Here is a 13,140-nt window from a genome sequence, read left to right on the forward strand (position 1 = left end):
GTCCCAAACGACTTTCTTTACGAGTACGGAGGGAGTACATTGCGGGTGATAGTATACGCACTGCTGTTGGAGCTGGGGGTCCTCATCGGTAAGTATCCTATATACTACCTCCGTCCCAAAATAAGTGCAGCTGTGGATATCCGTACCCAATATTTGACCGTCTGTTTTATTTAAAAAATTTGTAAAAAAATTAAAAGTAGTTTTTTAAAAGTATTTAGTCACACATAAACTACTGTTCATGTTTTATCATCTAATAGTAATAAAAATACTAAACATAAAAATTTTTTAAATAAAATGAATGGTCAAACGTTGAACGTTAACAGTGCAAAACTGTACTTTTTTTTGGGACGGATGGTGTAGTACTTATATAGTTCATCCCCACTAAGTTTAGTTTAATGCTATTTCTCTTTTCTCTCATTAAGCCACATCACCTCAATTATTTTTAGCTTTGAATGATAGATCTATAGTCTAAATGGTCTTTTCTTTCTTCTCTCATAAAACATTCAATCTCAATTTTTTTAGGCTTAAAATTGTATCAAATTGTTTTAGTTTTGATAATCAAATTACATTTTATTTGTACATATTATGTAACTTAATTTTCCGCAGCAACGCGGTGGGGTATTCATCTAGTATTCTTAGAGCAGATACAATAGCAGACTATAAGCCAGCTATAAATATATTTTAAAGAGATAAAAGGAAGAGAGAGAAGAGCAGCCAGCTGCAGCACAGACTCCAAGACATAATGTGTATATGACAGGTGGGACTAGGTATTAATAGTATAGTAATCAACTATTGTATGAATTGGCTATTACATTGGCTATAAATGATTTACAGTTAGTAGTGGGCTATGCTATTAAACTTGCTCTTAGGCTGAGCAGCCAAATAAGCCTTTTTTCAATTCAGGCTTGCGTCGACCTCGAGTCGGCCACGCGGGCGTGGAGGTTGCCGAAGCGCGCGGCGGCATCAGCGAGAAAGGAGGCTTGCCATGCGGGAATGCGGAGGTCGTATAACTGGCGGTTCAGCTTCTTCCAGCGCTTCCGCTCGGCCTCCACGTGGCTGGCTCTGGGCCTATCGGGACACGGTCCGAGCTTTCTCCCCTGCCGCGGCGTCGGAGCTCCTCGACAGCTCCGAGTCTTACAAGAGCAAGCCGCCTGTCAAACTGCATGTAGCCTAAAGGTTAAGGGCTAAGTTAATTTAAGATTGGGTTATTTAAGGGCTAAGTTACTAGTTTAAGAAGGCTGTATACATCCGATTGGACATAGAGACTGAGTAAAAAAAATTTCCTTCTCTAATAAAAAAGAGCAATCCACCTGTGACGACAAGCCACAGCCGTAGGACTATGAGCTCGTCGGTTCCCGCCTCCCTTCTCTTCTCCTCCGTCACTGTGGACCATTGGAGCCCTCTCGTCACTAGCGTCCAATGGATGCACATCCTCTCTAATATTGCTGATGTAGTAGCAACAGCTAACAAGTGGGTGCAGGTCCACACGTCAGTGTCTTCTACTGCATCAGTAGTATTGCTGACAATCCTAGCAGGCGTCCCATCGCCATTGTCTTAAACTATAGTATTTATAAGGAGTAAAGTACACGGCCGGTCCTTAAAGTTAGAGCGTGGTGTCACTTAGGTTTATGATGTTGAAAAATCGATATTAGGGTCCGTGATCTTGTTTAAGTGAATCCACTACAACAAAACAACAAATAAAGACATTTGGCTGGAGACGAGACTTAAATCGTCTCTATTTTCTGGGCTACCCCGCCAATAAAGACGGTTTATGAGACGTTTTAAATAACGCCCTAGTTTTACATTGATTTCTCAAAAATTAAGATATACATTGAATTTTTTTTTCTCCTGGAAACCACCCACGTCCTCATCCTCTCTGCGTGCTGCAACAAACTCCCATCTAGATTGAACTGCCTGCTTGGTGCCGCCGCCTATCTTCCACCGGTCGCCATCTCGATGCCTGCCGCCGGCTCGTCCTCGACCGGGGGCCAGCGGCGCCTCATCCTCGGCGAGTCAATGCCACATCTGCCTCCTCCTCCTCAGGCCGCCGCCACCACTGCCTGCTCTGATCCTCGCCATGGGAGCCACCGCTGGCAGTTTGCCGCCTAATCAGCGACTCCCCGTCGCCAACGCGTCCCTCCCTCAGTTGCCTTCACCAGCCCAGCGACAACTCCACGGTGGTAGCTTGGTAGGTATGCTCTCTCATCCCCTAATCTGTAAGGCTTAAGGAACTACAAAGGTGCTTTGATTTGTTTGTGTGATTCAATTTGTCCAGACTTTATGTTGAGTTCTACCCCATCGGATTATTTCGTAATCCTGCAGAAGTATAAAAGAGTAAATATTGATCTGTACCTTTCGTTCTTTCTGCTTCAGGGATGAACCATCGTACTAGTTGTTTGACGAAATGCTAATACCAATACTTGCATGATGCAGATCTGATAATCAATTTGATGATTTGTGAACCTCTGTGGATCAATCAATACCAATATGTCGATCATTAAGGGCTCATTATAAATTCTTTTTTGCTACTGATTCCATTCCATCTGATGACTACATTTGGAATTTTAGCTTCAAGAAGGCACAAAAATACAGATGAGTATTGTTGAAGGTAACTTTTTTTTTTTTTTGCAGATTTTTAGGAAAAAATTCTGATGATGATACTTTGGGATTGTTGTATACTTTGTTCAAAAGGATAATCACTTGGTAATTTGGTATCGCTTGCAAAATATTTATTTGGAGTATTGGATTGCATAACGCTGTGTTCTTTCCCCTGCTTTAGTTCAGCATTAATTAAGTAGTTTTAGCAACAAAATCACATTAAAACACAGAGAGGCATTGCTTTGACTCAACTCAATCTTCTAATCGATTCACTTTGAAATAAATATTGGTATTAATGCTTGTTTAACTTGGATCTCGGACACTAGTTCTGAATGATGCGATGGTTCTTCATACTGTCCTTCGGTGGCATATGAGTAAAGGAATAGAGATGCTGGTCCAAAATGGGAGATTTGCTTTCTATATGCTGAAGTTTCCAAAGTATTTACATGCAGGAGGGAGAGCAACTGCTAAAGTGTCAAAGGTATGGCCATCATAAGTTTTTACCTGTTACTTATAGTGATGATGAGAAATTCTAGCCACATAAAAAGTATAGAACAAGTAGCTATTAAGGTAAATTGTTGGATATCTGTAGGAGAATATTCTCATGTTAATACTGTAGTATGGCTATAGTCTCTTTGTTCAGAAATATACAAATTGAAGTGCTTTATTTTGTTTTACTTTATTAAGGGTCGATTTCAATAAATCTTTACTGAAGCTAGTAAACAATGCTAGGAATAAGCTCCTGACAATTATGAAATATGTGATGGGTGTATCTTCTATGAATCAATACATGTATGGATTGTCTAATTCTCTGTTTATGGCCTAGTAAACTTAGCTAGCTTTCTTACATTTTTTAGAAATCTTATCATGTACACTGATTTGGTTTACACAATTCATTTTAGAAGATACTGAAGATTGTAAAGGATTGCTACATCATGCTGTGAAGGAGGAGGAGATAAAGCAAGAATTATCTTAAGAACAGTTATAGATATATTTTATCATGCTGTGAAGAAGGGAGGAGATAAAACAAGAATTATCTTAGGAAGAGTTATAAATTTATTTTTCTAAGAGATGACGCAAATCTCTTTTTTCTGTATGGCTGTTTAGCTGACTTGTGAATCACAGTTGTCCTTAATATAATTACCTTTCATCTATTGGAGTGTTTTACTGTTTACTGTCATTTTGGTATATATGTTGATGGCGATATATACTGCTCAGATGTGAATGCTGTAAATATGCCAAGCATGGCATCCTACAATGAATCGTACGTACACGTCTCAGTTACTCATAAGGACGCACCATGAGACACGTTATTGGATCTCATTTACAAAAGCATCTCAACTAACGTAGGGACGCTATTTCATGTCTCAGATCTTGTAGAGATGCTATATGGAGCGTCTTTATAATTTTGAGATGGTCCTAACGAAGACGCTTCTGGGACGCTTTGCAGAAGCGACTCTATGTATGCCTAAAGACGGTTCAAAACGTCTCTAGACTATAAATAAGATGTCTCTAAACATATGTTTTGTTGTAGTGATCATTACGGTCCAAAACACATCTGACCGGGTTGATTGCTTTGCGTGGCGGTCCAACTTGGCAACATATTTGCATTTTGGCCCCCCGCATTTTACTTTCCTCGCGTATCCTACCCCCTTCTTCCCCAAATCTTCTTCTCTACCCACGGTGGCTACTGCCAAGGCGCCGTTGCGATTACGACCGTGTCGTTCGGCACGGCCGCCGCACGCTCGCCGTCGAGTACAACGTCGCGCAGCTCTCCAGGGGGTCGACGAAGGAGTGGAGGAAGGTGACATCGGAGGCACGGAAGTTGTCAAAGCACAACGTGTTCTGTTGGGCGTGCCTCGTGGACGACAAGGCCGTGCCTTGGCTGCTATGCTTCCTCTCCTCCACCACCGCCGCCATACAGGATAATGCCGTGGCGTCGCTGCTCAACCTCTCGAAGCACCCCGCCGGGCGGATGACCATCATGGAGGTCGGAGGCGTCGGCCTCGTTGTCTACGTGATCAACGTCGTTGCCAAGGCCGTGGCGCAGCATAACGTAGCGGGCCATCCTCTTCTACCTCTCGTCGAACAACCCAGATGCATCCCGGAGGTGATCCCAACACTGGTCCAGCTCATCCTAGACGGCGCGTACCGCGACCAGAAGAACACCATGGTCAGCCTGTATGAGCTGCTCCAGAGAGCAGCCAACCAGGGCAGGGCCATCGCCGCGGGCACTGTGCCAGCCCTCGCCACCTTGCTCTCCACCGACCGCGACGACCTGGCCGGGGACAGCATCGCGCTGCTGGCAAGGATAGCCGAGCAGCCATCGAGCGCCGTGGCCATCCTCTCGCAGCCGGGCCTCTTCGCCCACTTGGCCGCGTCGTCGTCATCTCGGTCGGTGAATGTCATCGAACAACGCGACGCGGCAGTACACAAAAACACTATTTAGCTGTTCATGACGAGAACGTCATTGCTGTTCTCGTCACGCCGTCCAGCTGTGCACACAGTTCGCTCTCCAAGAACGCAATCTCCTCGGAGCAATCCAACCAGCCACCGACCCTTACCCGGTAGAGCACTCACCTCATGTCGTTGGCATCCGGCGCAACGCGGTCCTTGAATTAATCCAAGATTGACCGCACGCTCTGCGCCGCGCGTTCGTCGGTGCCATCGGCCACATCGTTGTGCGCCATGCTAAGTAGAGGCTGGATCAGACCAGGGGGAAGCAAAATAATGCAGGGGCCAAACTGCAAATATGTTGCCACGCTGGACCGCCACGTAAGGTAGTTAACCCAGTTAGACGTATTTTGGACCACAATGATTCACTTAAACAAGATCACGGACCCTAATATCGATTTTCCAAGATCATGGACTTAAGTGACAGCACGCTCCAACTTTAAGGACCGGCTATGTACTTTACTCTAATTTAAGTATCAAAGATTGGGAAAGTGATTTCATCCCTCGATGAAATATCCCCTCGTTTTGTGCTTGCCACTTAAATAGTCACTGAAAACTTTGAAAAAAATTGGTAAGATAGATTAATATGAAATATATCACTCCACAAACATGCAAGTTAAAATTCAAATTTTACAAGTTGTCGCAAAAATAATATGAAATATATCACTCCACAAGCATGCAAGTTAAAATTTAACTTTTACAAGTTGTAACAAAAAATAATAAATATAGCTACGAATGTACAATAACTATTTTCAGTTTATTTTGTTTTTTTTTGCAACTTATAGAAGTTGAATTTGGCTTGCATGTTTGTGGAGTGATATATTTTATATTAATCTATATTGTCAATTTTTTTCAGTTTTGTTATAACTATTTAGATGACAATGCAAATGACAATGGGGCATCTCCTCAAGAGATGAAAACCATATCCATCAAGATTTATTTTAACATAAGTGGTTTCGAAAGAAAAAATAGTGGATGGAGACGTAGTCATGACACATCTCTAGCACACTTCACCAACTTTTCTTTTATTTTCAGTTTTAATACGTATTAGTATAACTTTAAGTTTTACTTTTATTTTTACATATACTAGCTTAGTGGCCCGCGTAGATTTCGCGGCTAGCATCATTATATTTTCTCTCATATAATAGCATATATGTTTTCTCAATTTATTATTAAAATATATTAAAATGACAGCATAATTTTAAATTTTGTACTAACTTTACAAACTACAAGTGTGTAATATTCATATTGTATTTTATACATGTGTTTGTTATTAATTATTTTTAATATCAAATTTTAGTTATTTCTAAATTATATTTAAATATGGACTCTGGACTCGTCTTTGAATGTTTCTTATTTTTTAATGCTCTTCTTCTAATATTATTTATTTTTAATTCTGAATTTTTATTATTTCTAATGGACTTTAAACTCATCTTTCAATATTCTTTAATTTTTAATTTCGAATTTTAGTTACTTCTAAATTGAATTCCTATATTGTCTTTAGACTCTTCTTCCCTTGTTTTTTTTAATTTCTAATTTTAGTTATTTGTAAATTATATTTTTATACGGACTCTAAACTCTACTTTTAATTTTATTATGTTTATTCTGAATTTTTGTTAGTTTTAAATTCCTATATATACTCTATACTCTACTTCTAATATTCCTTATTTTTAATTCCGAATTTCTATAATTTCTTAATTTCTTAATTGTATTTCGATAAGGACTCTATACTTTGCTTCTGATGTTATTTAATTTTTAATTTCGAATGTTAGTTATTTCTAAATTGTATTAATATATGGACTCTAGTCTCCTCTTCTAATATTACTTATTTTTTAATTCTGAATTTCAACTATTTTTAAATTGTATTTCTATATGGACTTTATTTTTCTTTTTCTCCGATTAATATGAGAATTTCTAGGCCGTGAGAGCGAACGTGGATGCTCTTTTTTTATTCCTTTAATAAGTTATTAGATTTGACACAAACTAACGGTTGGTTGAATTATTAGCACGCGGTTTCTAATAGCAGTTTAAGGGAAATTTCAAATGCAACTTGGATCAACTATGAGTTGTTGAATAGTGTATATAAGATCGAGTAACCTTCATCAAACCAACACCACGAAAAAGACGACAAGGAGGGACACAGGAAACATGTCATCCAGCACTGCTGCCATACTAGCCCTCGTCATCATCCTCCTCCCGCCGATAACTCTCGCCGGCGATCTTCATGGCTTCCGCGCCACTCTTACTCGCATCCACGAGCTCTCCCCCGGCAAATACTCGGAAGCGGTACGCCGCGACAGCCACCGCATCGCTTTTCTCTCCGACGCCACCGCAGCCGGCAAGGCCACCACCACCAACTCGTCGGTCAGCTTCCAGGCACTGCTTGAGAACGGCGTGGGAGGGTACAACATGAACATCTCCGTCGGCACGCCGCTACTCACCTTCCCGGTCGTGGCCGACACCGGCAGTGACCTCATCTGGACGCAGTGCGCGCCGTGCACCAAATGCTTCCAGCAGCCCGCGCCGCCATTCCAGCCGGCGAGCTCCTCCACCTTCTCCAAGCTCCCGTGCACCAGCTCCTTCTGCCAGTTCCTGCCCAACTCCATCCGCACGTGCAACGCCACCGGCTGCGTCTACAACTACAAGTACGGCAGCGGCTACACCGCGGGCTACCTCGCCACCGAGACGCTCAAAGTCGGGGACGCCTCTTTCCCCAGCGTCGCGTTCGGGTGCAGCACGGAGAACGGCGTGGGCAACTCGACGTCGGGCATCGCGGGTCTTGGCCGCGGCGCGCTGTCCCTCATACCGCAGCTCGGCGTCGGCCGGTTCTCGTACTGCCTCCGCTCCGGCTCTGCCGCCGGCGCCAGCCCGATACTGTTCGGCTCCCTGGCCAATCTTACGGACGGAAATGTCCAGTCGACGCCGTTCGTCAACAACCCCGCGGTACACCCCTCGTACTACTACGTCAACCTCACCGGCATCACCGTCGGTGAGACGGACCTCCCGGTGACGACCAGCACGTTCGGCTTCACGCAGAACGGCCTCGGCGGCGGCACGATCGTGGACTCCGGCACCACGCTCACGTACCTCGCCAAAGACGGCTACGAGATGGTGAAGCAGGCCTTCCTGTCCCAGACGGCTAACGTGACCACGGTGAACGGCACGCGCGGCTTGGACCTGTGCTTCAAGAGTACAGGCGGCGGCGGCGGCATAGCCGTGCCGAGTCTGGTGCTGCGCTTCGATGGCGGAGCTGAGTACGCCGTGCCAACTTACTTCGCCGGAGTGGAGACGGACTCGCAGGGCAGTGTGACCGTAGCGTGCTTGATGATGCTGCCGGCGAAGGGTGACCAGCCGATGTCTGTCATAGGCAACGTGATGCAGATGGACATGCACCTGCTCTACGATCTCGACGGCGGGATTTTCTCCTTCGCTCCGGCGGATTGCGCCAAAGTGTGATTTGTACCGTCCGTTTGGTTACTGTATTAACCGGCGAGAGTAATAAGTCTACGAGTGCCTACCATATGAGCCATTGCTGTTGGTCAAGTCTTTCTTCTTGTTTTGCACAGATCGTCCTGAGTCAGTCCGTCTGCTGGTTTAATATTATGTGGTATATGAATGAATTCTATGTGCCGTGCCTTTGAATTAACTGTGCTTTCGGGTGACTTTCAGCGATTAGTCCAGATTCAACAAATTCTTGAAAAGAATGGGAGTAGGTATTGGCCTTTTTAGTTAAGATCGATAGAATATGGCTACTTTTCCATCTTATCCTTGACGGAGTAAATGACGTTGAAACCCCTAATATATAGAGACTAAGGACTTCAGCTTAGTAAGCATGCATCTCAAAGCATGACAATGACATGTAAAAATAGTATACTACATTAGTTTTTATTTTTACATGTCGTTTTAGACATTGACATAACGTGGAATGTAAATATCTGATCATTACATTTTTAACTTATATATATTTATAAAAAAAATATAAAAGTATAGCAATATAAAAGTGTTTTCACAAAAAATATACTAACACTATTTTTATGTATTAAATCATAATTTCTTTCGTCTACTAATGATTTATGGTTTTTTTTGATGAAAATTATTGATAATTTTGATATTTAAAAACGGATGTACTCCCTCTAAAATATAAGAACTTAGGATCGGATGGGATGTTTCACAGTACAATGTATATGTCCGTCTGTCCAGATGCGTTGTACTAAGAAACATTTCATCCGGTTCTAGGTTCTTATATTTTGGAACGGAGGGCTGTCCAGATACGTTATACTATAAAACGTCCCACCTAGTTCTAGATTCTTATATTTTGGAACATAAAGAGTAGATGTCGTCAGATGGATGTACTAGGTTAATTTTTACGATCAATTCATAGGCATGGGGCGCTGCATAAGTTGCAAGCTCAACTTGCATTGGCCAATGGATACATTGATTTTGACAACTGTTGCAGTGATCTCTAGCTACTAGGGGTAGAATTAAGGTAAATTGTTCATTTGCATAATCATATCTATTCCAATTTGGTCTACTACCAAAGGCACTGCCTATGGCATTTGTCAACGAGTTTTCTCTAAAGTATTTATCAGATGTAAATATAGTATAGTCTAAGTGTAACTACATTGTAAATTTATGAAATTTCAAAATCTGGAGTTAACATGCTATATATTTTCGCAAAACTGAGGTTGCCGGTCGAATCCCCTCACCTGCGCGTGCTGTGTTTTTTTTTCTCTACCTCACTTACGAGAATTTTGAAGGCAGTCTAACGGTTCAAAATTGTTGGGGGAGTATCTCCGGATCGAGGGAAGCTAGCCTCTGAAGGGCTGCGATGCTCCGGAGAACCATCCTCCTAGGGAGATGACCGTGGGTCGAGGCCATGCTAGTCCCCGACCGAGGTGGCCGCTTCGGAGGCCTCCGGGGATCCTAGAGAATCGGATCCTGCAGAGGGCAAGAGTGGTGGAGCCTGGGAGTGCTCCGGAGATCGGCGGAAGAGCTCCGGGAGTGCTCCGGGAGGCCATAGCACTCATGGGCTCCGGTAACTGCCAGAAGGCTCCGGAGCTCGGGAGGCTCCCAGAGTTCAAGATGCCGCCCAGAGCAATTCAAGCCTCGATGAGTTTCCGCTGGCCAGAGTCAGGAACCAGGCGCTAGTGGACTAGAATAAATGCGCACTACGCGCTCCAACTGCATCTGACACCATTAAAGACGACCAGGCGGAGCACGCTATTACCCGGGGCGTGCCTTTATCCGGGTAATAGCGGGTTCCCTCGGGAACAGCACTGCTCCCCTCCTGATGAGCGCTTCCTTCTCATCTATTGTAATATTACCAATAGGTCCGAGGCTGGTCCACTGGCTAGCTACTCAGATCCCCCATAGGGCTAGGGGCACAAAAACCATTTCCTCTTGTATACCCCCTTAATAAATATGTAAATATCGCCCCCATTTGGGCAGATCGAATGCAGAAGGGATATTGATACGCTTGTTGAGTTCTTGCAACAACAAAAATTATGTGAAAGTTGTATACAAGTTACTCCCTCCGTTCATATTATAAGTCGCTTTAACTTTTTTAGTCAAACTTCTTTAAATTTGATCAAGTTTATCGAAAAAATTAATAATATCTACAACATCAAATTAGTTTCATTAGAATAACATTTAATATATTTTGATAAACTTGGTCAAACCTAAATATGTTTGGCTAGAAAAAAAGTCAAAACAATTTATAATATGATATTATAAAACAAAGGTAGTACATTATAGTTACATGAAAGTTACAATATATATAATTACACTATATTATACTAGTAATTTGCCCGTGCTAACGCTACGGTAATATTTAGTTTGCGTGTAAAATCCAGTTGTTTTAAAAATAGTTCATTTCATACTGAAATATAATTATATATTTTAATGTATAAGTTTCTTTTTTTTAAAACGAACGTATTCAGAAATGATATGGACATATAGTTATTCAACGGAAAAAAACAAATGTATTTTCAAAGTCCCCATTGTTCACTGCCAAAATCTAAATTCTAAACTTGAATTTGATGCTTTTGTAATGTAATTTTTTTCAACGTTAGCTTGTAAGTTCTTTATAAGTAAAATTTTTATTCACTAATTATTTTTTAATTACTAACAAGTTGTGATGGTTTATTATAAGTCATAGACAATGACGGGTCCTCAAGAATGCGATTGAATCCATGATTGACCAACCAACAATAATTCACTATAAACCGAGATACAGTGCCAGTGCAAAAAACTTAAATCTTAATAAAAAATAAATACTAAAAGACAGTCACACAAAAACAACAACAGACTCATGTGAATTAAACTGCATGTAGCATAACCTTTTAAAGGTCGTCTGACCTAATGTTCAGACTTCAGACCATTCAAAAGCAATCTGAATTTATAGATTGCAAGAAGAAAATCTAAAATCTGATACGAAATAAATCTGCTATCTTGTAGAAGAATATGACTCCAATATAAATATGTATGTTATATAGTATATTAATGTACACGTAGGATCTTCATACAGTATTTTCCTAAAAAAATGTCTCCCATGTGGAATTGCAACCTGCAGAAACAACTCAAGTGATGTAAAATCCCAAAATCTATTTACAAGCTTGATAAAACAAAATACCATTTCTAATTACTTGTTAGACCGTCCACTGTCCAGGTATGTTTGAAAATATGTATCGCTGTCTTTTGAAAGAGAAACCAGCAATCTGTTGCAATGCATGCCCATATGTATGCATGTCTTCGGAGAGAACAATCTTGCCAAAGAACTGATCACACCTGAAACCAAAGGTAGCTTCGGACTCACAGGAAAGCAGTGCCAGTAGAAATTTGGGCAAGGCCGGCCAACACCATCCTTCTTCGCATCAGTCAGAATGGTGGTTATCAGCGCAGAAAACAGAAGGCCTGCATAGCAAGCAAGACCAAGCAGAATTCATAATTAACTTGTCGATGCACTCTGATTTCACTTCCTTTTTTCCCGTGAAAGAACGAACTAAATGGCAACTGCAATAGCTAAGAACAAGTTGTTCTAAAAAAAGCTAAGAACAAGAGAGAATTAAAGGATGTGACCAGTGACCACCATAAGCTCATGGTCTGTCTATCCTATTTTGACCTATAATGCACAAATACCGCACATGATCAAACACCCAGAAGGGCCATTCTGTGGTTATCCCAAAACGTGAGGAAAATGCCATGGAGCATAGACAATCCTCACTTGGAACATAGACTTCGCAAGGAATCCATAATTCTAGGAATGAATCCTATTCTGCATATCCTTGTCATCAAAGAAGGCCAAGAAAATCAACTTTTTTAACCAAACATCACAGATAATGAAGGCTCTTTTGGATTTGGCTTGCTTTGGAACCTTGTGTTTACTTGATACCTTGGATTGCAGTTGCATCATTGCTGGAGTATTGCTCATTTGAACAGTTTCAAGGTATTCTCAGCAGGTCTTTTGAGGATGCTAATTGAGGATATGCTCCTACAGGATGCATACTAAACATTGCATTTTTCACGGTTCCAGGCAGTTCCGGGCCTAGTGCTATGCAGGGTTGGAAATTTCGGACCGAAATTTCCGAAATTCGGTGACCCCCGATACGATATCAATTCGGCCGAAATTTTTGAATTTTTCAATTTTTTCATAAATTTGGATAATATTTGTTCAAATTCAACTAAATTTTGTTCAAAATTTCGGACCGAAATTTCCGAAATTTCCGAAATTTCAGGATTTCGGTGACCCCCGATAGAAACACCTGGACCGATAGAGTGAACCCTGGTGCTATGAAGTTCCAGGCAGCCTCCTCTATTAGAAATTCCACGGTTTCTCCTTAAATCCATCCGGACATGTAAACCGCTATCTATGTATTGGGATATAATGACTGTTAGCTTTGAAGTTTATTTTATGCTACCTTTTCTATATGCAATATGTGATATTCATGGCACTTGTGTAATGTTATTTTTCACTCTTTTTTTTTGTGTGCGCTTACCATGACATATGCATTCTATATTCAGTTCACACTTTTATCTCACACATTTGCACCCAGCAAACGAGAAGTGTTGGGCAAAGCACTCTCCACTTGT

The 13,140-nt window shown here is 41.7% G+C and overlaps 2 protein-coding genes across 2 annotated transcripts; both read left to right on the plus strand.

Moving 5' to 3' along the window:
• Positions 1-3,842: 3,842 nt before the first annotated feature.
• Positions 3,843-5,047, plus strand: LOC127780274 (protein spotted leaf 11-like). The gene is made up of 2 exons (XM_052307195.1): positions 3,843-3,862; positions 4,297-5,047. Exons 1-2 carry the CDS (start codon positions 3,843-3,845, stop codon positions 5,045-5,047), a joined length of 771 nt encoding a protein of 256 aa, XP_052163155.1.
• A 2,129-nt stretch (positions 5,048-7,176) lies between these two features.
• Positions 7,177-8,683, plus strand: LOC127780093 (aspartic proteinase nepenthesin-1-like). Its single transcript, XM_052307043.1, has one exon. It carries the CDS (start codon positions 7,201-7,203, stop codon positions 8,506-8,508), a length of 1,308 nt encoding a protein of 435 aa, XP_052163003.1. The 5' UTR covers positions 7,177-7,200; the 3' UTR covers positions 8,509-8,683.
• The last annotated feature ends 4,457 nt before the right edge of the window (positions 8,684-13,140 follow it).

Source organism: Oryza glaberrima, chromosome 7, assembly GCF_000147395.1.
Source record: "Oryza glaberrima chromosome 7, OglaRS2, whole genome shotgun sequence".
NCBI classification, from domain to species: Eukaryota; Viridiplantae; Streptophyta; class Magnoliopsida; order Poales; family Poaceae; genus Oryza; species Oryza glaberrima.

What these genes read in the sequence shown, in the direction of transcription:
- LOC127780274 (XM_052307195.1), top strand. Translation starts at nt 3,843, where the DNA reads ATGGCATCCTACAATGAATC. An exon ending in ATGGCATCCTACAATGAATC is followed by an intron (nt 3,863 to 4,296) that starts GTACGTACACGT and finishes GCTACTGCCAAG; the next exon opens with GCGCCGTTGCGATTACGACC.
- LOC127780093 (XM_052307043.1), top strand. Translation starts at nt 7,201, where the DNA reads ATGTCATCCAGCACTGCTGCCATACTAGCCCTCGTCATCATCCTCCTC.